General features: G+C 41.4%; 2 protein-coding genes across 7 annotated transcripts; both read left to right on the plus strand.

Moving 5' to 3' along the window:
- ZBTB43 (zinc finger and BTB domain containing 43) lies at window positions 1–9,844 on the plus strand. 3 transcript variants are annotated; one of them, XR_003994461.1, is made up of 4 exons: window positions 1–127; window positions 3,836–5,282; window positions 6,188–6,255; window positions 6,524–9,844. XR_003994461.1 is itself a non-coding variant. In XM_030506925.1 (3 exons), exon 2 carries the CDS (start codon window positions 3,859–3,861, stop codon window positions 5,251–5,253), a length of 1,395 nt encoding a protein of 464 aa, XP_030362785.1. In that variant the 5' UTR covers window positions 1–127; window positions 3,836–3,858; the 3' UTR covers window positions 5,254–5,282; window positions 6,188–9,844. The 3 variants fall into 3 exon arrangements, 2 of the variants coding, with proteins under 2 accessions (XP_030362785.1, XP_030362784.1); XM_030506925.1 differs by having other exon boundaries at window positions 6,188–9,844; XM_030506924.1 differs by lacking the exon at window positions 1–127 and adding an exon at window positions 491–513 and having other exon boundaries at window positions 3,836–9,844.
- Window positions 5,216–27,723, plus strand: ZBTB34 (zinc finger and BTB domain containing 34). 4 transcript variants are annotated; one of them, XM_030506923.1, is made up of 2 exons: window positions 5,216–5,282; window positions 21,730–27,723. In XM_030506923.1, the coding sequence occupies exon 2, from the start codon at window positions 21,752–21,754 to the stop codon at window positions 23,249–23,251; it is 1,500 nt and encodes a 499-aa protein (XP_030362783.1). In that variant the 5' UTR covers window positions 5,216–5,282; window positions 21,730–21,751; the 3' UTR covers window positions 23,252–27,723. The 4 variants fall into 4 exon arrangements, with proteins under 4 accessions (XP_030362783.1, XP_030362781.1, XP_030362782.1 ...); XM_030506921.1 differs by lacking the exon at window positions 5,216–5,282 and adding an exon at window positions 5,831–6,255; XM_030506922.1 differs by lacking the exon at window positions 5,216–5,282 and adding an exon at window positions 12,477–12,604.

Genomic DNA, 27,723 nt, shown 5'->3' on the forward strand with positions numbered 1-27,723 from the left:
GCTGCCCAGGAAGCGGGGGGGGGGGGGCACTTCCGGCGTCGGCCGGGCTGTGCGCGGAGGCAGTGCGGCCGCTCGGCGCGCTGGGCCGGCTCGCACCCCGCTATGCGACAGACTCCGCGGCCCGCAGGTGAGGCGCGGCCCGCGGGGCGCCGCGCTGCCGCTGGCACGGGGCCCGCGGGCCCGCTCTGCGGGTGGGGAGGTGGCGCGGCGCGCTGCGGTGCGGCGAGTGAGGCCTTCCCCATCCCCGCCGCGCCGAGGGGCTGCGCGCCGCGTCCCGGCCGGGCGGCTCTTCCCCCGCGGGACGAGGCGGGGAGGCGGGTGCTGGGCTCTGTCCGTCAGCTGTGGGGGCGCCGGGGCCTGGCCGGGCCTACAGCCTCCGGGACAGGGCCCCAGCGGCGCGGCCGCGGCTGTAGCGTGGTGGAGCAGGCGCAGGGGTTGATGCTCCGGGAGCTTTACATGCGGGGAGCCAAAGTAACTGCCTGCAGGCGCTCCTGAAAGGAGTTTTATTCCTGAGCGAGTAGTATCTGCCGTGTATGTGTCACTCAGTGTTGCAGCATGGAGGCTGTGGGGTTTTAATTATCTAAAATAGAAGGACTTTGTTCTTGATGAGTTGGGATAAAGAAGATGCAGACAGCAGACTGTAAAAGGAGGAAGTGAAAGCAAAGCTTTCTTGGTGTGTGGCTTTATCAATAAGAAATACTTACATTTTGATTTGGTTTACATGAAAATTTAAAATACATGAAAGTTGGCTTCCACCTGGAATTGTTCGTGTGGTGGCATGATGACTGCTGGCTGAAAGCTGCCAGTTCAGACTAGCAGTAACTAGATAAGGTCTGTAGGCATGTCTCTTTAAATTTCCATTGAATGTGTCCTGAAGGTTTATCTTTTTCTGTAGGCAAGTGGTGAAAAATAGTCTTAAATCTGGGAACGTTCTGAAAGGAGGAACTGCATCTGCATAAAAAAGTATGAGTGATAAGAATAAAAGATACATTTTATAATGCACACTAGGTATAAGGCAACTGTTAGAAATGTATATGTTAAATGACATTGTCAAGTTGTTGTAAGCAAAGTGGTAATAACAGTTGAACTGGCTGGCATGGTGTTCTGTTGCTCTCTGGAAAAACACCAGTATTTGGTCTCACATTTGGTCTCCTGAAGTGGTTGGTTCTGTGGGTGCACAGCAGGGCTGATGCTTCCAGGAATAAAAGAGTGCTGAAGACAGTAAGTTTGAAGGTTGTCTGCTACTGTTGTGTAGGTGACAACTTGAAGGTCAGCTGAACTGCAGGCTCTTCAGAGCTTCCTTTTCCAAAGGAGTAATTTTAAAATCTGCTGTTTCTAGTATTAAATACTTAAACCAAGTTGTGAGGGTTGAAGGGGAGGACTGTCTGAGGGGGGATTAATACTTTGTGATGTAAAGGGCTTTCCTCTTTTATAACACTGTTAATCAAAGCACTTGAGAATAGTGGTGTGCTAAACCTGCAAGTTGTGAGCTGTTTCCTCAGTTGGTGTGTGTTGGTTTCTGTCTCAGCAGAATGTAACTGTTTACCCGTGATTTATGTGAGCTGGTATTTGTAGGAAAACTGCCTTGTGCCACCACGTGTTTAAAAACCCCACTAAAAGGATGACTGATCCTCATGTTCAATCTGAGGTAACTGGTAAACACCTCAAGTTAAATAATTATTTCAACCAGTAACACAATAATGATTTGTGAAAATGTAAAGTGAACGTGACTCTACACTGCGAGTTATGATGCTCAACTAGAAAATTTTTAGTCCTTCCATTTCCTCCCACTACCCAGCATTGGAAATGAGTGTAGGAAGAAGGAAAATGCTCAAAAAAGGTACCTTTTTTCTTTGGACTGTTGCTGTGGTTATTTACGGTTACAAATGGCTTTCATAAATGACAGGTTATTCTCCCCAGTCTGTTTTCTTCAGAGACGTTCTTAAAAGCCAGTCTGATGTTGTGCTTTTAGTGAAAAATGAAAAGGAAATTTAAAAGCAGAACTTCTTCATGGTTCTGCAGAAGATGCCAGTTTTATAAGGAGCTTGGGCCTGTATTTATTGAGGTCTCAATGGCTTTCTGGCTCCCGTGCTGTTTGCTATGGAAAGCCTGGTCACCTTTCTGTAAGGTAACAGCGAATAGTCTGTGCTCCATATGGTTGTCATCCTTCTCTAGCTCTGAAGCTTTGGAGATGGGCACTGAGGGTTTTCAGTGGGGGAGAGCTGTCAAGAATATGATTTGGAAAACAGATGAGAATGGTAAGGAAGGGATTATATAACCATGAGCTGTTGATTAAACATTGAGTGATCTACATAATCCCTCCTGTGCTGTCTGCGTCTTGGCAGCGAGCTCTGCTGCTCCTTCTGCACTCAGCACTCACATGTTTGTGCCGACGTGCCAGCGTTTGAACACAAAAGTGCACCAAAAGAACAGTTTCCTCCTGCTGGTTATATAACTGTGTGCAAAGCCCTGTGGTTCTTGTGCAGGCTCTCTGGAGCAGGGATTCATAATCGTCTCTTCTTGATTCTGTATTTCCATAGAAGCACTTTCATTTTGGAGTCCTCCAACTGTTTGTAATGCAAATTCTGGTTTTACACCATATTAACAACGCGCTTTATGTTCTGTGTGTATACACTATCTGCTCATTTACTAAGTATTCTCTCTCAGGTGTGTCTGTTAAAACTTTGACATTTTCCCACTGATGAGAAACAGAACATGTCAGAGGAAAACTGCTTTCTACTTCCTGGCTCTTCTGGAATTCCATTGTATTCCATTTATGTATTATCAGGGTGAAAAATTGCACGAGTTGAACTTACTCAGGCATTTATGTTGGTTGCTCATCGTTGCATTTAAATTTCTGTCATTATTTTTAAGGATAGCATGTAAATTCATCTCAAATTTAAAATTTAAAGTAGACATTTTAAATAATTACTGCTTAAAAGACTGTTAACTTTGTAGTATGACATCTGGATCAAGTGGAAATAGAGACTTTAAAAGCTAAGTGATTAGCTGAGCTTCTAGTATATAATTGTTGCCTTGTTACAGATACAAGGTACCTGCAGATAAAATTCTGTATAGCAGAGGTATCCCTTTCCTGATGAACATTTTAAATTCCATAAGGTTTTTCTTAAAGTAAGGAATGTTACAATAACATCTGAAAAAGCTTGGAATTCCAGGATTGGCTTGTTGTCCTGCAGCTGTACAAGATGTTGCTATTCTACCTTTCAGTTAGTAAAATGACAGGAAAATGTCACTAGAAGAGTCATAAGCCTCATTCTCACTCGAGTTCTGTCTGTGCTGCCTTTGCCATTGTATGAATCAATATCTTGGCTATTGAAAACTCCATTTAAAGTGGAATATTCTGTAAGAGTATCATCAGTCTTTACTGGGGATCAATGAGATGATTTTGTTAGCAGAATCTCTCATATGCTGTTATAAACTCTGGGACAACCTGGAGTTAGAACTTGACTGATAGAATTCCATTAAATAACTGTTATCTTAAACTTATGCTTGAAATGCTTAATCTATCTCAACTGGGTAACATGCTTCTTGTGTCTCCTCTTGATGAGTCCTTTTGGGTAGAAGAAACACAACAAAACGTGCTGGCAGAGCAATTTGTGGCCTCAGTACAACTTTCAGAAAAGACAGAAATGAGGTGGGGTGGGAGGAATTGAAGTGCAGCAGTGACACAGGTTCTAGAAAATGTTGGGTTGAGTTCTGTAGGAGTCTGCTTAAGCGTTACTTGTTAAAGAAAACAGAAAAAGTGGAGAAGGAAATGGAAGGGTCAGTACTTTACTATAAGAATATCTGATTTTCTTTCTCTTTTTCCTTGCAGCACAACACTAAATTTGTAATGAAATGGAGTCTGGGTCAAGCTCTTTTCGAGTGGAATTTCCAGATTTTTCTAGCACCATTTTGCAGAAGTTAAACCAGCAGCGCCAGCAAGGACAACTATGTGATGTGTCCATTGTAGTTCAGGGCCATCTCTTCAGAGCCCATAAAGCTGTTCTTGCAGCAAGTTCACCTTACTTCTGTGATCAGGTTCTCCTAAAAAACAGCAGAAGAATAGTCCTGCCTGATGTGATGAATCCCAGAGTATTTGAAAACATTCTTCTGTCAACATATACAGGTCGGCTGGTAATGCCTGCTCCAGAAATTGTTAGTTATTTGACAGCAGCAAGTTTCCTTCAGATGTGGCATGTGGTGGATAAATGCACTGAAGTGCTAGAGGGGAACCCAACAGTTCTGTGTCAGAAGATGAATCATGGCAGTGATCATCAGTCCCCGAGCAGTAGTAGTTACAATGGCCTGGTTGAAACCTTTGAACTTGGCTCTGGAGGACAGACGGAATTCCACAAAGGGCAGGAACTAAGGGATGGTGAAAACGAAGAAGAGAGCTCGAAGGATGAACTGTCATGTCAGCTGACAGAACATGAGTACCTTCCCAGTAATTCTTCAACAGAACATGATAGACTTAGCACTGGAATGACAAGTCAGGATGGTGAAGAAGGAACTAGTGATAGTGCAGAGTACCAGTATACCAGACCTATGTACAGCAAACCCAGCATCATGTCTCACAAGCGGTGGATCCATGTGAAACCAGAAAGATTTGAACAAGACTGTGAAGGTGTTGATACTCCTTACGATGAACACCAGGTCTCTGAATCCATGAATGCCATTCAGGCAGATCATTCAATCCAGTCTTCAGGTGTTGAAGACTTTCATATAGGTGACAAAAAGATGGAAACAGAATTTGATGAGCAGGCAGATGAAAGTAATTACGATGAGCAAGTTGACTTCTATGGCTCTTCTATGGAAGAATTTTCTGGTGAAAGGGCAGATGGAAATATAAATGCTCACAGACAGGATCTTATGATGGCAGCAGGTTATGGTGAAGGCATTGAAATGGCTACAGGAATTAAAGAAGAAACATCCCTCACTGGATTCTCACATGCTGATAAGCTGTATCCCTGTCAGTGTGGGAAAAGCTTTACACACAAAAGTCAGAGAGATCGGCATATGAGCATGCACCTTGGCCTCCGACCTTATGGCTGTGGTGTCTGTGGTAAGAAGTTCAAAATGAAACACCATCTCGTAGGCCACATGAAAATTCATACAGGCATAAAACCCTATGAGTGTAACATCTGTGGGAAAAGGTTTATGTGGCGGGACAGTTTCCATCGGCATGTGACCTCCTGTACCAAGTCCTACCAAGCTTCTAAAGCTGAGCAGAGTACTACTGAGATGAACTAAGACATCAGTGCTTACATTTGTTTATTAGAGTAAGCAAATTAAACTAATTATGCAAATAATGTCTGGTACTTGCTATTGTAAATTCTCAACACCAACACCCACCCCCACCCCACCCCAAGTTTTAATGATTATGCTGGTATAAACCTACCAAACTTTTATTTTACTTTCCACAGTATTACTCCAGGTGTTCAAAGTGCAAACGGTTAATCTGAAAGGTGCTTGCAAAATGAGGTCTGTAAAGTCTCTGTGACATCGATTGTCATCACAGCAGTATTTAGAAGCCCTGTTGATTTTCCTAAGCCTTCTAAATTCACAGCTCAAAATTGACCCAAATCCTGCAAATGCTTAGACGAAGCAAGAATTAAAGCAGCCCTACTTAAGGAAAAAGAGAACTAGGATGACCAAACCTGGGTGTGTATCACAGAACCACAGACTGGTTTGGGTTGGAAGGGACCTTAAAGCTCTTCCAGTTCCAACCCCCTGCCACGGGCAGGGACACCTTCCACTAGAGCAGGTTGCTCCAAGCCCCTGTGTCCAACCTGGCCTTGAACACTGCCAGGGATGGGGCAGCCACAGCTTCTCTGGGCACCCTGTGCCAGTGCCTCAGCACCCTCACAGTGATGATATGATTCACATTTTAATGAAAAAAAGTTAGTATTCCACCTCAAACTGGAGACTGCCAACACACTTAATGTGCATCATTAGATAGTTTACATTGTTAAGTAGCCTTTGCTGTATTACTTAATGAAAGGCTGTGTTAAATATGGTTTGGCTTTCCTTTATCTGTCTTCCATTTTTTTATCCATCTTCAGTAAAACAAATGTTGTCTAATTTTGTGCCCATTTCTATTCAGAGTCTGTAAAGCCCTGAAATATAGTCGAGCACTATATAAACTTCAATACGCATTAAGTATAATTTGTCTCTGCTCCTCTAGGTCCTAGTACTGTATGACTCTTGGCTTGACTTGATTTTGATTGCTACATCGTGAGAGCTTCTAGAAGTGTGTGTAATAAATGTCTTGTCAGGAAAAAAGAAAGTAACATTTGGAACTTATCCAAAATAATCAAACATTCAAACTGCAGTTCTCTGTTCAGATCTTTTGTGGTTTACTACAGTAGCAAGTACCAAACTCTGTGGATTCCCAAATTAACTTTTTATTGGTACAAAAACTTCTTTGAGAACTTCTATCTAGTTTTAGAAGCCTGCTTTAGGAAAATTATTTAGTCATTGGTAGGTATTTATACTTCTAATTCTTTTACTCTTTGAATAGGAAGAACTATAATACAGATTCTTGGTACTGAACTACTGTGACTGTACATGTGATCACAAGCAGCCAGAGTTGTTTATCTCTGCAGATGAAGTTGCTTGTGGAGAAAAAAAGTAGGAATTATGGTATTTGGATCTATTAATGGTACTGAGAAGATGGTACCGTGCTCATGTCTGAAGTCTGGGGTTTTGCTGGGGAACGGGTGCTCCTGCTTTGTTAGGATGAGGATCTATGTGCTGGGCTCTCATTCCTGGCAATAGATGGAGGAGCATTTGTAGCTCCAAGAGATGCTGCCAGCTCTGCAGGTAGAGTGAATGCATCAGTTGTGAGTGCATCAATTGTAAAGGTGGCAACAGGATTTGGGGGTTGAAAGCTTAATGCAGTCCTGTGCAAAAGCAATTAACCCTTCTTTGTAGTTTACTGAAACATAAAAAGGAAAGAGCCTTCAGAGCATACACAGACTATCACACTAAGAGTTGATGTCCAAGTACAGTGCTGGTAACATGGCAGGGGGGAAGTTACCCAGCACCAAAGGCCTAAGCCTGTCTGGCCCAAATTTATGTATTAGATATTGTGGAATGCAGGATAACATTCTTAAACAGAGGACCCTGTATGGTGAAGCAAAACCACACAAAGATAATTACTATTTAGATGCTCTTTTGAACTCCCAGTTACAAATCGTCTTAAGATACAACCAAACCGTATCCTGAATGTGAATGTCTGGTACAAGCTGGGGTTTTACTTCTCAGTGGGCTGTAATGACTGTAACTTCTTTTCTGGCATTCTACTTACAAACTTTAATTTTTCTAAGAGGCTCTTAATTCTTCTAATGCTTCAGATATTTTTCGTATGGAATTTTGTTAAAACAGATATTCCCAAATAGGATGAACCCGTTGCTGGCAATGGGCATAAATGGTCAGCACCACAGAGTTCCTATTCTTAGCACGTAATTGAACTCTACAATTGTACCATGGTGGCCATATATAACCCTTGTAATCAAGGTAACTAAACAGGGATTTGCTCACTAACACTGTAACCTGCTTAATGTATAGAAGCACTTTGTATTTAAAAAGAAAAAAGTGAAAAAAAAAAAAAGGAAAAAACATAAAACTTTATAAGTATGTTTTTTAAACTTAGAAAATATATTCCCTTTATGGTTTGTTTCCACACTGCTAATATTGTCTTTTTTAATACTGAAAAAAAATAACTATAATGCTTGCCTGTTTACATGAGTGTAGAAGAAAGAGGGTTCTTGCACTCAGTGGCCCTATTTTTCCATTCTGCAAGGCCTTACTACATACAGGGTGTCATTTCTGCAAGTCCCATCATCACACCTGAGGGAAGGTATTCTCATACTCATTTCAAGAATGATTCTGTGTATTACATTAGTTCTCAACCCCTTTCGAATTGTCACTTCAGCGTTGCATACAAAGGTTAAGGCTGCCTCTTCCCATTGAACCATCAGAAAGGCTGGTCAGAGACACCAGGCTGAAAAACACGGTCAAGCAAAAAACCTCTTTCTGTTAAACCCAGACTATCCTACAGAGCTGCCAGCAGAACTGTTTCTTTTACCAGCTTGGAATGACTTTTATACGGGACATTTCAAAGTTAAACATTACTCCTATTTGCAGTTAGACTACTTTGAAATAAAGCTTTAAAATAAAATGTACTGCGAGAGACACTTTAAAGGTTTTATAACAGGTCCAGTAGATCATATTATAGAACCATGTCCTCTTTTAATGACTTAGCATGAATAGTAACTTTATAATATTTCTTATTACTGTTTTACCCCATTTTACGACATTGTCCTGGAAGTCCAACAAATGTTGCTCCACTGATTTTGTAGCACTTGGCTTTTTGATGTTAATTTACATGAAACCAAGTGATTGCAGGAAAATATTGATACGATTGTCATGAGGTTGAGAGGATTGATGATGTAAGGGAAGCTTGAGATACATGTCTAAAATCCTTATTTTTGCTTATCACAGGCAAAACAATTGACTTGTGTTGGTTTTCCTGAATTTAATTTATTGCCCTTTGACAAACCTCTAATCACTGATTCAGGTATTGGGGGGGAAAAAGATAACAAGAAATTACTTTAACGCTTAAGGAAACCTCTGTCCTTCCCCTTCCTCAGTCTCAGCTTAAGGCTAACACCTCTCCTCCCTGCCTTTGTGGTCTCCTACTCCCTTGCTTTCACTGAGAGCTGCGTTCAGCCCGTGCCAGCTCTCGTAGCGAGGTGACAGATCCCTCAGGAGGTTGGGCTCATTGGCACACTGGCTTGTCTGCCGCTCTTCATTTCTCAGTGGGTGTCCTCTGCTGCTCTGGGCTGGTTGGTGTCACTGCTCATAGTGGCACCACACAGTCCCTTCAGGGATGTGTCTGTTCCAGCTTGGCTCTCCTGTGGGCCTCAGGCACTTCGGAGGTGTACCTGCTCTGGCATGGCTTAGCTACAGGCCAAAGTCCCCTCAGAAGTGAATCTCCCAGGCATGGATGTGTCCTTCTGTGAGTGTGTGTCTATACATGTCCTCAGTGTCTTCTCCACTTGTTTTCCCAAGGGCAGCTCTTCAGTTTATCCACGTTTCCAGCTGTGTTTCCTTAGGAGTATCTTCTCCTTATGTGTCTCCTTGCACCTCTTGCTAGCAGCCGCCACTCTTCCTTAAACATGTTTGAGCAGAGGCACCGTGCGCACCTCTGGCTGAGGTTCTGGCATGCACTGGATTGTTTGCATGCACTTCAGTGCAGGCTAGAACCTGTTGTGACCAGCACGGGGCAGTTTGTAACCTCCTGCTGTATGTCAAGGAGTGTCCGGACGACGCTCTTAGTCATATGGTTTAGTTTTAGGTAGTCCTATGAGGAGCAGGGAGTTGGACTCTGATCTTTATGGGTCCCTTCCAAGTGGAGATACTCTGTCAGCCTTGCAGCCCCCTGCTACTGAAACCCTGCAGTTTATGGCCGATACAGTTGTACAGAGTAAACCAAGATCTGCAGATGCAGCTTCTGTCAAGCTCTTGATCTTTGCCATAGAGTGGTCTTGTTCAACATACAAGAAATTGTTTCTTGTTTGTGGGGAGGAAGGAAGCAATCCCTATAAATATATAATAGGAATGCATATGTATATGGTGAATTTCATTAATCTTCCCTTAAGCTTCATCATCTTTAATGATATGGCTTAGAAACATCTGTGCATTTTTATATTGCTCGCTGTTGCCTGCAGTAAGGTGAATGTCTTCTGAGAAACAGTCATTGTACACACAGGAGGCTTTCAGAACTCCCTGCTACCGTGAAGCCATTCATTGTCCTATCAGTGGTAAGAAAATGATAAGCTAAGTTCCTTTGCATTCCAATTTGTAACTAAGGTGTTAATTGCCATGGAATCTGTGTAACTGATCATGCAAAACTGTGTAAGATTATGAAACATTCAACTGTTAGCAGCGTTAAGATCTCTGCTTAGGTGTATATCTGACTTTTTTAAAGGAGGAGGTTCCTATTTCACACACCACTGTTGGGGTTTTTGTTGTTGTTTTGGGTTTTAAACATGACTTTGTTTTATGGGTGAGCAGGTAGACTCTAGAGGGTACTGTCAGGACAAGTTTTGGTCTTCGCTTTTGTTCATCTGAAGTGTTCCTGGGGTTGAGAAACGTTGTCCTGTACCAGAAGCAAGGCAGATGATCAAAGGCTGATGGGTTTCTTGTTACAAAAAGAATACTTGATGTCCCTGTGTTATTGAGCCTGAAAGAATGGAGGCACCTCAGGTCTTGTAATCTCATGGCGTTGGTGCCAGGAAGATGACCTGTCTCTGGGTTACGAGAGCCTACAGCACTGAGTATTTTGCTTTAATGGAATCAGAACATTTCTCAAAATAACATAGGAAAGTTGGGGGGTTTTTTGTCATTTAAATGCTTCATTGGCTCGCTAGGCTTCTTTAGCTGTAAGCTGTAAACTGTCGGTGCCCACAGGGGAGATGCTGGAAAACAAAACGATGGTATATTTTTAATGTGATTAAATTGTAAGTTCCGATTTTTGCTTGAAGCCTGTGTCTGTCGATTGCTGCTCCTTTGTTTTATTATTCATGGGATTCCATATTTCTTCCAGAAATGTAACTGTTTATGCAAGTCAAGTGAATCTTTCTTAATGAGCTCTAAGTTTTTATTCTAAACAAGTCATTTATAATAGTAAATTTGCATATCTTGATATTTTGTGAGATGTTATGCCTGTATTGCAGAGGTTGGATAGTTTTGTCTATAAATATTGCTGTCCTAATTGTACAGCATGGTTTTAATTTAATGTTACTGTTCAATATTTTCTTCTTATAGAAGAGTCCCATGCCCCTTTTTTGTATAACATGTTTTAATAAATGTTATCTGTCAACTTTGTAAATGTTTTCTTAAGCTTGAATGAAAGGAATGCATGTCTAGTACTAGTATTTAATATTTCACTTTTGCCAAAACGATAAGTGCTCAAACAAAAGTACAAATCCAAAAGTTGTTGATATATAACTTTATTAAATATATAAAGAAAAAACGTATCTAGTAACGTGTCTTCTTGAAACACTGAGAACATGCCAGGACCTAAGAAAACACTAAAACCTGGTTCTCCTGACACAGCAAGTGGATGAATTTGTGGAATTGGGCACATTTCTTCGGTGCTGAGGTAGTTAGTTGCCATTTTAGTCCAGATACATCAAACAGGTTTTATTATAACTGTTTTCTGCAGAATATCATCTCTCAAGTCACAATACAGAATGTACAGAGCATTCACTTCATAGTAGCAGCAACTCCATGTCCAAAAAGCCTACAGGTAAACTTGAAGTAGGTACAGATAACACAGAGATTCTTTCTTGTCTAAGTATGAAATAAATTCCACACTGTGAAAAAGGATTAAAGATTAAGTTTCCATTATCTTCCTGTGAGGGTCCCTCTTCTCCCTGAAGCACTGGGGTGCTCCTACTGAACAATTCACTTTGTCCAGCCTCTGTCTATTCTGTCCTAATGGAACTGTCAGAGCTGATGCTTCTTATCCAGCAGCTTAATGCTTCCTATCTAAAAGAAGGAGCTCGCCCTCTTTTAAAGCATATTCAGCTAATTCGTGGAGAAACCAGTGTTTGGGTACCACAGTCCTCAGCCGTCAGCAAGTTGAAATGGAATATGGTACAAGCAAACTCATTTCCTATTGGTGTCAGTTACACTTAATGCACCTAAGAACAAGCACACAGTGTTCTGTCTGTTCAGAACTAGTTCGATTTCCTTTGCTGTCAGTGAACCAATGCCATTTGTGTGCCTGTTATGCCTGGGGCTGCTGCTGTAACCCACCAACACCTCATTTCTCAGGACTCTCTTCCATCAGTTTCATAGGGAGAGAAAGACCCCTTCGGAGGACAGAACGTGATGTCCAAGCCCAGACCATGCGGGTGCTGCAGTGGTACCCACTGGCACCATAGTGACTGACTCATACCCTGAGCTGTGTGGTGAAGCAGTGACTCCACCAGCACGTCCAGGATGCGCTCACAACCCACGTGCACGCTGCTAAAGCAATAAGCGAGGTGTAAGGGTGGAGTAACATGTGAGCTAACTCCTCCGTCGCACCGCTGGGCGCAAGCAGCAGCTCACCGCGGGCGGGGGATCCTTTGAGTCCATCTCTGCACACCCAGAGCCGGGTGCGCGCAGGGACAGACCCCCCCAGCATCCCCACACCACGGGGCGCAGTTCCAGCAGTGAGCGCTCTCATGGGGCGCCCGGCCGCTCGCGGTGATCTCGACCGCTTTCGTTTTCATCCTCTGCGAGTCCCCGCGTTTCGAACTGCACGGCACGAACCCCAGCACCGAGAGCACCCCGGGAGCGGCGCTGCCCCTGCGCGGCCTCGGCTGAAGCGCCCGTGTCCCCCCGCACGGGAGGCGGCGGGACGGGCCCGGCTCGCCCCGGTTCACCGGCGGCTCCGCCCGCGGCACGTCACCAGGAAACGGAAGCGCTGCCAGCGGAATCAATTCCGGGTGCGAGTAGCTGTGGGAGCGGGCGGGAAGCGGCAGTGGGAGCGGGCCGGAGCCGGGCCGGGGACCCGCCATGTGAGAGGCGCTGACAGCTCCGGGTGAGCGGTGGGCGGGCCGCCGCGGCGCGGGGGGAGCCTGGCCCGGGGGCCGGCGCGGCGCTTCCGTGCGGGACGAGGCCGTTCTGCGGGAGGAGGAGGAGGGAAGGGGGGGGGTCCCGGCGCACTGACAGGCCCCGCAGGGGCGGCGGCTGCGGGACGAGCGGCCGGGACGCGGCGCGGGGCTCGGGCTGGAAGCGGTGTCAGCGGCTCCCGCCGGGGCTGCGCTGCTCCCAGCCTCGCCTCGCCTGGAGCCGGCGCCGCGTAACCCGAGTCCGTGTCTCCGGCGCACTCTCGGCTTGTCAGCGGGGCGGGCGGAGCGGCCCCGGGGCCGGTGTCCGCTGCTGGTCGGTGGCGGAAGCCCCGGTCCCTGTCAGCGCCCTTCAAAATCCCGGCAGGTGCGCGCAGGGTTGGGTTGATTTTAGAGTAAACCGGAGCCGAGCGTGAGCTTGGAACAAGCCCGAGCGGTCCGAGGAACACTGACAGGGGAGAGCCGGGTTGCCAGAAAGAAAAGGTGGCTCAGGATTAGCTGCACCGCAGCTTGTGACAGAGCTCCCGGCGTGTGGGGTTGGGATGTGCCGGTGCCTCATTGCTGGGTCAGTGAGAGCCGCACAGTGTTCAGCCTGGCAGGAGTAATGGGCTGGGACAACACCATGGAAACGTGTTTGTCAGAGCTACTTTATATCTACTGCAAAAAACGCTGCTGATATCTAGAGAATATAGGTGCTTCCTTGCTTAAAATAAACATAGGTGCCAGAGAGTTGTGATATGAGCAAGTGGGACTAAGGTTAGAAAAAAAGGAACAAGTAGATGGATTAAAGTGCATAATAGCAACCAAGTATTAGTCGGTAGCACATAACCTATTGCAATAGCAGAAGATACAAAAGCCCTTTCCTCTCCCACCCCACTTAAAGTTCTGGGGGTGTGTGTATATTTGAAGTCCCACGCTATCAGCTAAAGGGGTTCTTTTCTATTGACAGTGACTTCTGAAAGCTCAGAGTTGTCAGTAGTCAGGTGTGGACAGTAACTATTTAGGATTACATAGCATGTTTTATGAAATTGATGCACAAAATAAGTTTGTGATCGTTACTTGTAGGGTCTTGTCAGGTCACTTTTGTAGTCACTTCTAGAGCCAAAACATAGAGATGATTTGCTGAGGTTGCAAATCGTTGGGTGAAGCTTTGTTTATGCATCAATAGTTGTTTCATTTTTACTCTTTTAATCACTTCCATGCAGGCAAGCAATTGTGAGGAAGATAATTTGAGAATAAGGGACGAAGGTTGGACTTCAGTTTCACAACTGCTTTCTTTGGATATTTGCTCAAATAAGAGGCTCCTGTTGTTTTATTTGTTTTGCTTTGGGGTTTTTTTTTTTCTATGAAATGCTAAATTTGCAGTTCCAATAATTTCCCCTGTTGCACCATGCTGAGCATCGAGAATAGGTTTGTAGCGTTACTGATACCAGCACGTGTATGTATGTGTGTGTATATATACATACATATAAATCAATTGCTTTTAATTTGGATGTTAAAATCACCCCCTCCTTCAAGTGATTTTCTGTTCATCACGTTGTGGATGTTGGTGAAGGAAAAATAAATCCTTTTCAATTGTTGTTAGGCAAAAGTCTGAATTAGGAAAAACATTTCTCCCCAAAGTGGGGGGGTTTAACGTGTAGCTCACGCGTGCGAGTGATGGGGCTGTGTCCTGCCACGCTCCTTGCCTGGCAGACAGGAGTCTTACCCTTGGTTTCACTGTGGGTGTTTGGTACTTTGAGTGTTGCCTCTCTGTCTGCAGAGGAGGGATAATGACATTGACTTTCACTGTTATTGTTCTGATACCTACTGATAAAATTGTGCAACAACTAAGTTTTCTAGTAACTACATTTCAGCCTGTACTGACTGGCTTCAGCTTCTGAGGAAACTGGGGGTTTCCTGCATTTTACGAGGTAATTTCATGAAGCTTTACATTGTTTTGTAGTCTGCACAAAACAGGTTCTGTATTTTAGTCTAAAATAGAAGTGAAGCAGACTCATTTCAAAGCTGGTTTCTGATGAATAATAAGACACATGCACCTTTTATTGTATGCTTTACTACAGGTAATTCACTATTTCAAGTGTTGGCTGAGCTGTCTGTATTTCCTTTGATTCCAATGGGCACTTTTTTTTAGCTTAGTTCACACTTTCCTAAAACATAATACACTTTGTGAATCAAAATTGTAGTGATTTGCAAATGGTTGACAATTGGAGGAATGAGGATTTGAAACCTATTTTGGTAAGAAAGGAACTAATTGCTTCCATGGCCATTTATTTTTGAGAGATGTGGTCATTTCCACAACTTTTGCATTGCTCTGATATTAGACTAGTAGAAAGGTTCTCATTTAGGGTTTTTTTTTTGGGGGGTGGCTTTTGCATCAGGAATCAACTGTACTGTGTTCAAAATGGTACTGAGCTTAACAAAAGTGTGGGCAGGGAGTTCATGTACAAACACAGGCTTGTGCAAGTTGCTTTTATTCACGCTGGCAGTTTTATTTACCTGTTAGAGGTGAATCTAACAGAATGACGTGTTGAACTGAGCTGGAAAGGGGTTTCAGATCACTGGAGATGTAAAAGAAGCCATAAATAAAGTGCATTTTATCCTATTGGAGATGCTGCAAACAAAATGAAGTTTCATGCTGCAACAGAGATGTTACAGAATGTTCTGTTGTGCTGTAGCATCTTTTAGGATCTGCGTATCACCTCTTTGTTAAACTTCCATCTGAGTCCATGACTGTCCCACTTTCTGAGATATCAAACTTTCGTGTCTATATGCAGCAATCTCTCCAGTGTGTCTAAGCTTAAATATATTTAAGTTTAAAAACAAGGAATACAAATCAACCAAAGCAAAGATTGTTGTTTGCTTTATTCTTCTATGGCTGATAACGCTTCTAGAATTCAGCTTTGTAATTCCCTGAAAACTCTTCTTCACAAAAGAAGAGTGTAAATAAGAGTGATTTAGGAAATGGTGGTGTTTGACATGACAAATACTTGATCACTAAGCCCGTACTTATTTAATGTTCCATTTGAGGGAAGCTTTGAAAGAAAATGGATGAAGCTATTACTTTATGTGGTCAAGCAGATACTTGCAATTTCACCACCAATCTTAAAGCCTATTGCTTTGTGTTTTCTTTGGTTTTAGTTAATAGTCATGTGCTGGTGAATTACTGCTATAAAGTAACATCTAGATGACCAAATTCAGACAGAGTAAGGTTTTCAACAGCTTTTTGCTTGCCAGAGTGCTATGACTTTGGTGATAAATAATACGTTAAAGAGCTTCTAAATGTTAGTTCTATGTAGTGCAGTCAGAGTTTAGAAAAATCTAGTTAGTACACAAAGACTTATTTTATAGGTCTCGTCATTAAGCTCCAAGTGTTCCCTTAAGTGCCAAGTGGAAACGTTCCCCCAATCATTCTTTCTGTGGTTGGAAGGAGTTGTTCTAATTTTATGTAGATCTCTATGCGTGGCTCTGATTTTAGTGCATAAATTACACTGAGAAGTGTGTCATTAGGTATATTTTCTGTCACCAGGAGGATGCCTCTGGCAGCGTGTTGTACAGAGCACGAAATAGACTGCAGGGATGAGCTGAGAATACACAAGGCTCTATTTTTATTATTCATTGTGTGTGTTTCTGGAAAAACCTTTAGTGCAATTGAATTTTCAATCTATAGAAAACAGCAGTATCTGATCATCTCACCTGAGATAACTATAATTTAGTTTCCTTCATGATCTTTAAAGGCTGGAGAGTTCTTAAGAAAATGGCTGCTTGAATTTAGGAAGAATTGATGCAAAACCCAGTGCTACGTATCTACATAGTACTGCTTATATTGTTATATTATCATAAGTATGCTGCAGTTCTGCACAAAATTGTCTCAGTCGCTGGGAGAGTAGCCTGCCTTTTTACATTATTTATTTGTTTGTTTATTAATGCCTGTGATACTAAAATCTGTCTCCTCACTGCAGGGAAGCTGACCATGCTTCAGAGCCAGATTTTCAGTGAGGCAGCAGCGCTGTGTGGCACACTCCATAAGGCCACGCAAGGGCACTCTGTTAAATGTTGGCTTTTTAAAGAGAATATAGTACTTAACTGTTAGGAGTATAAACTGGCAAAAGACTGTATGATCAGTTTCTTTCCTGTTTTCAAAGATTATTTAAAGAGGACTCTTATGAATGGCCCTAGACTGTGAAGTACCAGATTGTAGTTTTTCTTTGGTACAGCGTTAATTATCGCGGCTGCTGTAATCTGAAAACAAAGGCAAATTTGAACTGAAAGGAGTGAGAGTGCTGAAGATTTTTGCCCTAAATCTTCCCTGATCACAGACAAGAGAGTTACATTCCTAGGTTAAAATTCTTTTGAATGATGATAGTTTTTTGCACTGATGTCTTTTCGCAGCTGGTGTAGTAAATACTGAATGCTCCAAAATGCAAGGGAGGAGTGCAGTGATTTGTACAAATGCCTGTTTCTTTTCTTGCTTTTCCTCTGTATACTGAGCTTTTTCTCTGTATACTGAACAGAAATGCATGGAGTATCCATTCTTGGTGTTGTGAAGCACTTTTCTTGTTTTAGTCTTGATTTTTATTATGATCCTCTTAACTTTTCTACGTATTTCTGTTTCCAGACACACGCTACAACAGCTTTGATTTGTAGCGTCTGGTTTTTCCCCAAGGAACCCATGTTGCTGAGCTAACTAAAGAAAATGCAGGGGATCTTTCCTCGCACCTTTGTGCGAGTTCATATGAGCAGAATCTGTGTTACTCACCTGTCCATGACAACAGCAAATCATACATCAGTGGTGAATGAAATTAAACAGGTGCAGACTTAGAAGCAGAAACTAATACGCCGTTGGCAGACACACAGCTTCGTGTTGTAGTTATATGATGCTTCTCTGCTGCTACTGTATGATGTCAGTAAAATTAAAATACCAAATGTGTTTTCTCACCATCTATTCTTGGGGTTTTAAGTGAAACAAGAGCTTTTCTAGAACATAGTTTTTAAAGTAAGTTTCTATTGAAATGTGAAATGTTCAATGCGTATCGTATTCGCTCTCATGTTCACAGGTTACTGCAACGGACACTGTTGTTTGAAGACATAGGGCAGCAATCCACTACTAGTAAATTCATACTATGGTCTGTGTTTGCTGTGTAAGACCCTGATGAATAAATGCAATGCAGGCGTGAAGAGAATTGATATGATTCTTTTGGGTGTGACTGGATCATCTCCTACAGAAATAGACAGGAGGCTCAACACTGAGCCCTGCTAAGACTTAGTGAACTTCGTGTCCAGCTCTGGGCTGTGCTTTAAAACAAGAAAGCATTTAGCCAATTTCTTGGATATATAATATCTATGAAAACCTTAAATACTTTGATCTACTTATGCAGGAAGGTAGAGAAAGGACCTATTCATAGCCCAGTGCCCAGAGGTGGACTTAAATTTTACAGGATTTTAACCTAACGTTGCACTCTCCCGCAGGCAGGGGTAGAATCTAAAGCAAGACAAAATGCATTACTTTTTAACCATGAGAGTACCTGACATTGCTATGGCTTATCCTAGTTCTTACTACCCTTCAAATGCTTGAATCTGTATAACACAAACAAAATTGTCTTCATTCTGAACTTTCGATAGGTCCCAAGCTAATTTGTGGTTTAGAGTATCTTTCTGCTACTCTCCTCACCCCAAGAGAAGAGCTTAGGGAGACATTTCAACTTGGAGGAAGCTGTTAAAAAAATTGGAAGTTTCTTATCAGCTTTACAAACTGCAGTGATCTTCCAGAATGGTTTCAGAAATAGTTCAACCATAAATCATGCTCTTGAAAGAGCTCCTGGCCTGCCAGCATTGAGGAATAATGGAGTATTGTTATGATGCAGTACCCTCCTGAACAGTATTTTGGTTAATTCTACTGGGATTATGGAACTGCTAACTTGATTCTATATAGAAATAAAATAAAACCTTCTTGTGTATGAGAATATAATCTAAAGATTACTTTTATTGTCTAGGTAGTGACATTGGGGATTTACGTGAATAAATAAGATCGTTCTTCTAACCATTATTCATCAGTAAAACACTGCAAGTGGTGCCTGCTCTGGTGTGTGTAATGCCAGATTTTTTCCTCAGGTCTTGCCTTCCCAAACTGATGCAACAAAGTTGGAATACCCCCAGCAAAACCACTGCAGCCTCAGTGCTGTTCCTGCTGCAGTCCTGCCTGAATGAACCCTGAATGTGGGGTTCATTGGCGTCCTTGTCGGTTCCTGGACTGCTTCAACCAGAGATTTCAGAGTTTGGCTGGAGGTGAGGGAAGGGTTTCCCTTCTGCCAAGTGCTGCTCCTGTTCTAAATTCTTGTCATTTAACCCCAGCTTTCTCCAGATGTTTTCAAGGTCACAGGAAGGATGTGTCTTCAAAGGAGGAAACTAAGGTGGAAAAGTAGTCACAAGTGCATGCTGGAGCTTGTTTGCTTTCTTCTTTTAAGAGCAGATGGGTACAGAAACTCATTATCCACTGCTTTTTGGGGCCGTGTTTTGTGTACTTGATCTGTTTGCTTTCAAAGCAATACTGTATATTCCCTTGATCCCTATTTCTGTATTTTTCTGCTTACATTGACAGCCACACTTGCAGACTTTTAGCTCCATCATTCTCTCCACTCATTACCAGGATTTGTGCTGTTTACTCCTAACATTTTAAGGAAAACAAGCTTCTTTGTTTCCCAAACGAAAGATTAAACAAATCTGAGAACAAGGATATAGCATTGCTTGTGGATATATATACCTATGGACATAATTGGATGTTCTAGCAGAGTTGTGATGTGCAAGGACCGCTGAGGATTCCTTTCCTCTTGGTGTCCCTCTCTTGCTGGTTCTCATGCTTTCTCTGGGATGTGGTCACAGTCCTTTTTCAATGTGTGGCCCTGTCCTAGGGAACGTGAATTCATTTAGAGATACGAAGATGCCATGATCAAAAGAACATTTATTTTTCTTCTCCATGGTAAGGCATAAAATGTCCATTTTCCTTCTACTCAGGTACCTTCATTCATTCCTTCTGTCTGGACTAGTGCAAGTGGTGACAATTTGTGTTGTCTAGGACTAGGTTGTCTTCCCAGTGGCATGGGTGCGTGTGGTAGGGACTTGAGCAGGGGCTCTCTGCACCATGTGCAGGGATGCTCAATAACACAGATGAGGTTGCTGTTTAACTACACTGCTGCTAGGCCGGGGTTTGTTTGGTTGTTGTAATGTTTGATTTCTGACCTGTGTCTGACTTGCATCAGCTCACGAGCTCCGAATCGTTTCGTAGCTTTGTTGCCCTGCCAAGGGTATCTTTGTATAGGTAGCTGTGATCATATCGCTTCTGTTAACCACCTTCTAGCCCTTATTCCCCTCAGCAGATGAAAGAGCACGTAAATCGTCTTTTGTGCTGCTTTTACGTTACAACTGGAAAAACTCAAAGGAATTCTGGTTTACCCATTTTAATCTATGACCCACTGGTATCTTACAGAACATGTTCAGCAACTCTGACAACGTGATTTTGAATGCTCTAGGAGAGTTTTGGGCGGTTTCTAAGTCAGACATAATGTTACTTAAGTCAGGAAGTTGGCTGTCTTGTTTCTCTGCTGAAAAGAAGTTCCATTTGTGGAGATTATGAATGTTCATTTTAAGTGACAGCTGATACAGCTCCAGCTCTTCCTTGTAGGCTTTTTATCATATTCCTATCTGTTGATTTTGTTTTTAGAGTGTCTGAATTTTCATAATTTGATTTAAATTGTTCATATGTCCCATTACAGCATGTAACATAAGACATAAATAGAAAAAAAAAATCCACTAGTATGTTGTGATACATTGGACATGCTTCCTGCATCAGAAGTCAATGGATGATGTTGAGCTCTGTTTATGCAGTTGGAAAAACAGGTACGATGGCAATATTATGTGTTTAGACTTCTGCATTAGTAAGAACAAGAATAGCAATAAAAGTCTGAAGATTTGGGGGCACTGGATTAGGAGCCCAGTCTTGGAAATGTAGGGTGGTGTCTGCTACAGAGAGACACATTCGAGGGGACAAGTGTGTGTGTGCTTTATGTGATAATACTCCATGAAAAATTGGTAACAAGCTTTAGAGCTTGTTTTGAAAGGTACACATCTCCCTACATGCTCTTGGAACATCCTTTCCCGGTGTATCAGGCAAGTTTGAGTGCCCATGGCTTCTGAGTTATAGAGTTCAAATGTCAGATGATTGTAGCGAGGAAATCGCTGCTGTGTCAGATGAGCTTCAACGTTCACATCATGGTTGGTCTAAAAAGAAATCCCAAAAGGAAATTTAAAAAGCTTGAGAGTCCCTGGGTGGCTCCAACGCTTTCCCTTCAAACGCTGCCTTGTAGATTGACCCAAATTCAGTATTATCTGGGAACCTCTGACACGCTGGGTAAATTGTTTGGAACTGAGTCCACGCTTAAATGTTCCCTTTCCCCAGGATTTCTTTGGTTTGTGATGTGCATATTGAAAGATTGATTTTTACTTTTTTAAGTAGTTATTTAGATTGTTTTCTAAGGAGGTAAATGTTTAACCAGAAATGTCACTGTGTAGTGTGTTCATCTTCTCTGAAACAAATTTGACATATCTAGACTTAAATGTTTTTAAAACACCTTTGTGTGTGTTTGTGCACGCACACACGCTCCTGTTGCTTTTCTTTAGCAGGTTTTTCAAACTTCATGAAATACCTTCCAAAAATCATTCTCGGGCAATTTAACAATGCAAATATCAATGTAGTATCTGGCTTGAACAACTCCTAAAGCTTCTGAAGTTTTTAACTTGCCTAGAGTTAAATCAGAGTAAAATCACAGAGTTCCTTTTAGGACATAGACTGAGTCTGTCAAGGATTATGAGCATTGAATTGTGAATGTTGCAGAGGAATAATTGAAATTATAGAAATGCAAGAAATGGGTAGATTAAGACTATTTTTTTGTATTTTAACAAGTGTTTATGCCAACTGTTTTGTTGTAATGCACCTTAAAGAGATCAATGTGGTGATTTAACTTCAACATGTGCAAGCATTTATTTTTGAAATGGAGAACTCTGCCTTCATTCTCGGCTGTAAATCTTCTCATTTTTCTTTCAGATTACTCTTGACATCAGTAGAAATGGACAGCAGCAGTTTCATTCAGTTTGATGTGCCCGAGTACAGCAACACTGTTCTGAGCCAGTTAAACGAGCTCCGCCTGCAAGGGAAGCTATGTGACATAATTGTGCATATTCAGGGTCAGCCATTTCGAGCCCATAAAGCTGTCTTAGCTGCCAGTTCTCCGTATTTCCGTGACCATTCAGCGCTGAGCACCATGAGTGGCTTATCGATATCAGTTATTAAAAACCCCAATGTTTTTGAACAGTTGCTTTCTTTTTGTTACACTGGAAGGATGTCCTTACAGCTGAAGGATGTTGTTAGTTTTCTAACTGCAGCTAGCTTTCTACAGATGCAGTGCGTCATTGATAAATGCACACAGATACTGGAGAGTATTCATTCGAAGATCAGTGTTGGTGACGTTGACTCTGTCACTGTCGGTGCTGAAGAAAATCCAGAAAATCGCAATGGAGTTAAGGACAGCAGCTACTTTGCCAATCCCATTGAGATATCTCCCCCCTATTGCTCTCAGGTGCGACAGTCAACAGCAGGCAGCGATCTTCGGATGGAAACTACTCCAGGCAAAACTCTACGTAGTCGTCTGCAAGAGGAAGGGCATTCAGATCGAGGAAGCAGTGGGAGTATCTCTGAATATGAGATTCAGATTGAAGGTGATCATGAGCAAGGAGACCTGATAGTAAGGGAAAGTCAGATTGCAGAGGTGAAAGTTAAAATGGAGAAGTCTGACAGGCCGAGCTGCTCTGACAGCTCTTCGCTTGGTGATGATGGATATCATACTGAAATGGTGGATGGAGAGCAAGTGGTAGCAGTAAATGTTGGTTCCTATGGGTCTGTCTTACAACATGTTTATTCGTTTTCCCATGCCTCATCACAGGCTGCAGGTATGTCGGAAACCTTCGGAAGCCTGAGCAATACGAGTCCTTCCAGGTCAATGCTAAGCTGTTTCAGAGGGGGTCGCGCACGCCAGAAACGGGTATCCACTGGTCACTTGCATAGTGATGTTCAGGGCTTGGTGCAAGGGGCTGACAGTGAATCCATGGTGAGTAACCCAGGATATGAAAACAGTCCACGGGAAAGAAACACAAGAGGTCATTGGTATCCATACAATGAGAGGCTGATCTGTATCTACTGTGGAAAGTCTTTCAACCAGAAAGGGAGCCTTGATCGACACATGCGATTGCACATGGGAATAACTCCTTTCGTGTGCAAGTTCTGTGGGAAGAAATACACCCGCAAGGACCAACTTGAGTATCATATTCGTGGTCACACAGATGACAAGCCCTTTCGCTGTGAGATCTGTGGGAAATGTTTTCCTTTCCAGGGTACACTCAACCAGCACTTGCGAAAAAATCACCCTGGGGTAACAGAAGTAAGAACCAGGGTAGAGTCTCCAGACAGAACAGAAGCATTTGCGGAACAGAAAGTAGATAATGATGCTTCAGCTTCTGAAGCTATGGATTCTAGTATGGAAATTCATGCAATGTCTAATGCATCTGATTAAAATACTACATTCTAAGTGCAACACAAACAAGCACATTACTAACGTATTTTTAAAAATATATTATTCTTTTAGTAATCTTCAGTACAAGTATAACAGTCTTTTAATTTTCCTGACCTTCTGGAAATCAGTTTGAAATGGTTTCTGGAGAAGACTACATAAGTATTCTTTGTTTTTGAAGGAGGCTGGGTTGGTCTTTGTTTTGGTGGGGGGGGGGTGTTTTGTTTTGTTTTGCTTTTGAAGATGCTCAAAATCTAAAAGACAGTGTGCTGGGGAAAGCATAGAAAGAGTCTGCTAAAGTGTCCCTCCTGGTTGATCTGGCAAGACACAAATTCCAGTGGAGAAAGATATTAGAATAAGATTGGCAGCTCTGCTGGATACACCAAGAAGCTGTAATCTTCCCTTATTTTATTTCTGAGACCCTGTTGCTGGTAATGAGTTACACAGCAGTGGGGAGAGAGAATATTACAGCTTTGGTTCCTTCCGTGTGTCACGATGAAATCTGTTTGCTTTTACTAACTGTTTTTGGTAGTTAGTCTGTTTATATATATAAATTTGCTTTATATATATAAAATGCTTTCACTTTTCCTATTCTGGTTGAGGTGAATGTAAAAGTCAAGGTTTATACCACGTACCACTCTTGCAACTGCTAGGTCTCCTCTCTGCTTAGGATATAGAACTTCGGACTTTGGGAGGATGGTTTTGGTTTTAAAAGAATGTTGTTTGGTTTTCATTTTATTCAACTCTTACTTTGTGTGCAAAAGTGAGCAAAGCGAATTACCTTGGTTTAATAGCTTTGCTTTATAACATATATAAACCAAATGCCATAAATCTATTAAATTATGGTTAAATTGTTGAAGGGTTATGTTAGTTGTCTGGAATGCAAGCTGGACAACCTGTGGTGCTGACCTTTTTATATATATAGAGATAGATATATCTATATATATATATATCTTAAAAAAAAAATATTAGCAAACCTAAAAGTAGCATTGTGGTTTTAAATGTGTTTTTACTGGCCTCAGAATCTACCTTCATTTCGTACTGTAGAACCATACCAGGTATCTAAATTTAACTTCATCACTCTTCGTGGTTGGTTAAACCTGAGAGCGATGTTGTTAACCACAGTATTTCCAAGCAGTGTTTTAATAGGTCTCTTCACAGAGAGCTGTTTTCAGGTGCACATTGACTTCCTACTTAAAGCTCCAAGTGATATGTCAGCACTTGGAATTTGTACTTTTTTTTGTATAAAAAAAAAAAACAAATACTCTATGGGAATTTCGAGCAATATGTCTGTTATTTCATGTGTGAGTATTACAGAGTTGCTATGGCTTCCCTCCTATTTTCCGTGGTTGTTTTCTGCATAAAGGAACTACCAACAACTTTTAAAATGCTCTAAATCTTTCTGTTTCACCAAATGTGTTTTATTAATATGGTGCTAACTTTGTCATTTAGGTCAGTATAATATATAAAATGTGAAGCATAATGGTAACAGTTAAGCAAAAGAAAATAAAAAAAAGAAAAAAAAATACCCAAACCCACCACCAAACCAACCAGAAAACCCTCACCCCAAGCAAACCCCAACAAAAAGAACAGTTATAGCCTAAGAGACCTCAAAAGCATGAACTGGCAAACCCTACTGTGTAAAATTCTACCTGATGAACAGAATTAATCACGTGCTTCTTTAAAATACACGTTTTGTATAATTGGGCCTTAACGTTTGTTTAGCAAAATATTGAAAAATCCATCTGGGAACATGCTGTTTAACTCCTGAAATTCAGAAAAGAAAAGCTCATTCCTAAATCACAGGAAAGCGAAAAGGTAGGTTTGCTACCTTGTCAAGCTTTGCTGGCTCCTGTGAAGTTGGGGCATATTTGTGCAGTAGCTTTATTAAATACACTTGTTCTTAATATTGTGACAGTCTGCAATAAGAATCAATTTCACTCAATACAGATTTACAGTCTAAACCCCACCTGCTCCACTGGAGCAGTTAAATTGAGTCCAGGATTGGTCCTAAACCCGCCTCAGTACAGAGGCAGGGGGTGGGGAGATGTTTCTCTCTTTGAAGCAACAACAGAACTTTCGTTTCCAGTAAGGGAAAAATCTATGTCTGTGTCTAGGGAAGGTAGTCTATGTGTTTACCCACTTAAAAACATGTTGGTGTTTCTGATACTGTTTTTTTCCTGAATGTTTGTTTTAAGTAATTAAATGCAAAAAAAAAAAAAAAAAAAAAAAAAAAAAAGGTGTTTTGACAAATGAAGTTTGAGACATGCAAAATCCAAGAAATGTACAGTTGTTCGTCACCCTTTATCTCGGACCTGTGCTGTGGTGCCTTTGGTGTGACTTTTTCCATGGAAGTATGAGTTGAGGATAGCAGGATATGGGTACTAATTTTATATTTCTTGAATTTCTCCATGTCACAATCTTAACATTATTTAAATCTAGTTCTTTGTATTTGTAACTGTATTAAAATGGTTTGAGTTTACCAAAGAGTGACTTATCCAAAATTGTCTCTGACAAAATAAAAAAACAAACAAAAAAAAAAAAACCAACATCACTTTGATTGTACAGGTTCAGGTTCAAAACATTATAACAGGACTGTTAAGGGGCAGGAAATGATCACTTTTTCTACAAACTCATGATTCAGCAGTGCAAGTTCTGCTTGCTCCTGTTCTTGTGGATGCGCCATTTACCCTCTCCACTGCTAGCAGTGTTAATAATTATCAAGCCATAACACAGTACTGTAAAGTCCAGCAGTGCTTCGAAGGATGCATACGTAGGTGAGCATAAAACATCATCCAGCATTTACATTGACACTTACCAAGTGTGTAACTCTGGTAGGAAACGAACTTCAAACCTGGCAACATCAGTTAAATTGTGCCTTGTCACATAGTGGTATGCCAGGATGAACGTTGTCATGGAACATGAAGCATTATGTGATTGAAGTTCATTTCACAAGTCCACCAAAACAGAGTATGCTGTGTTATTTTAAGCAAATGATGGAAGTACTGTACAGGGTCATGTGTCTGTACAGTTTTAAGTTAGCACAGAGCTGTTACACATTTCATTTACAATAAATGCAGAAGTCAAAAAAAAAATATGTGAAGAAATATTTGACAGCAAAATAAATCATGAAATTATCTAGGCTGGTTCATAATTGAGTCTCTTCTTAATCTACCTTTTTAATTACAGACAAATGTGAAAACAGTGACAGTGTCCTTTCCTCTAGATGTTTAACCTATTATGACAAACTGTGAAAATAAAGGATTTTATACCTTTGCTAATGTTTGTGGTTTTAAACAGCTATTTTAGTTTTCTTAAATCAGTTATCTTCCATATTGTTTCTTTTAAACTTGTAAATACATTTAGAAAACAGCTTTGTAAATACTTCCAGTATATTAAAAGTTCAGTTTGGTCATTAAGGCCTCAAGATTGGCTCAGCTATTTTAGTGTGAAATCTTTCAATAGCATAAAGGATACTGTCAGTTCACTGTTCAGCAGAATATACTGTAGGCCTAAATTGATAGTTCTTAATGCAGTCTTCCCAAGCATAAATTCATGTTTTATGCTGAAGCCTTTGGTTTACTTTCAGACAAAACAGTGAGGCCTCTTAATATGTTTAGGCTGAATTATGGGAAGAACAGCAGGAATAAAATCAAGGGCTGGGAAAAGATCGAATGAGCTTTACCTTTAAATATATATATATATCTCTTATTTGAATTTTTGTATTAGTTTACTGTGATTCTTTTATTGTCATTTTTCTAAACAGGTTTCACATGAAACCATTGAAAGGGACTCAAATATGCAACACCTAATCTATTTTCCAAGGGAATTTTACCCTTGAATGGTGCTTTTTGACTGGTCAGGGTTATTTATTAAATTTTATATTTGAAAGTATTTCGGGAATTATGTAAATTCTTTATATGAATCTGTTTATTTCATGAATTGTAAATTTCATAATACTCAGTGATTGAATCGGAAGTTTAGTAAAGTCATTCAAAATGTTCAAAGTTTATAGAATCTGTGTGCATTTTACATATATTTTAACAAGTGCCAGAATAGTTGTATTTAATATTGTAGATATAAAACTACTTGCACATCCCTGTGACAGCATTAAGTTAAGTTATGAGAGTTTACATTTTTTAAAAGAAATGCTAAACAAACAAGCCTGAGAGCCATGTCCTGTGTTTCTTCAGGAGGTGTGAAGCTGAGTGTCAGGAACGGAGCAGGTTCACTTCTAGTTCATGGAACTCCTGCTCTGGTGGCTACAAGAAACTGCTGTCTCTCCCATTCATATACACTATGAAGTCAGCCTCCGGGCTTGTATTGCAAGCCCCTGGTTGTGTATCTGGTTAGAGGTAGAGCTCTTGCACGATTTAACAGTGTTTGTTTCTGACTGAAAAATGGTATTTTTAAATAACTTTTATTTGTATGGTTGTTTTTCATGAGAAATAATTGAACAGTTTGAATGACTTGAC

This window comes from Strigops habroptila, chromosome 15, assembly GCF_004027225.2.
Source record: "Strigops habroptila isolate Jane chromosome 15, bStrHab1.2.pri, whole genome shotgun sequence".
In the NCBI taxonomy this organism is placed as follows: Eukaryota; Metazoa; Chordata; class Aves; order Psittaciformes; family Psittacidae; genus Strigops; species Strigops habroptila.

What these genes read in the sequence shown, in the direction of transcription:
- ZBTB43 (XM_030506925.1), top strand. Translation starts at nt 3,859, where the DNA reads ATGGAGTCTGGGTCAAGCTCTTTTCGAGTGGAATTTCCAGATTTTTCT.
- ZBTB34 (XM_030506919.1), top strand. Translation starts at nt 20,485, where the DNA reads ATGGATGATGTTGAGCTCTGTTTATGCAGTTGGAAAAACAG. An exon ending in TTATGCAGTTGGAAAAACAG is followed by an intron (nt 20,526 to 21,729) that starts GTACGATGGCAA and finishes TTTTTCTTTCAG; the next exon opens with ATTACTCTTGACATCAGTAG.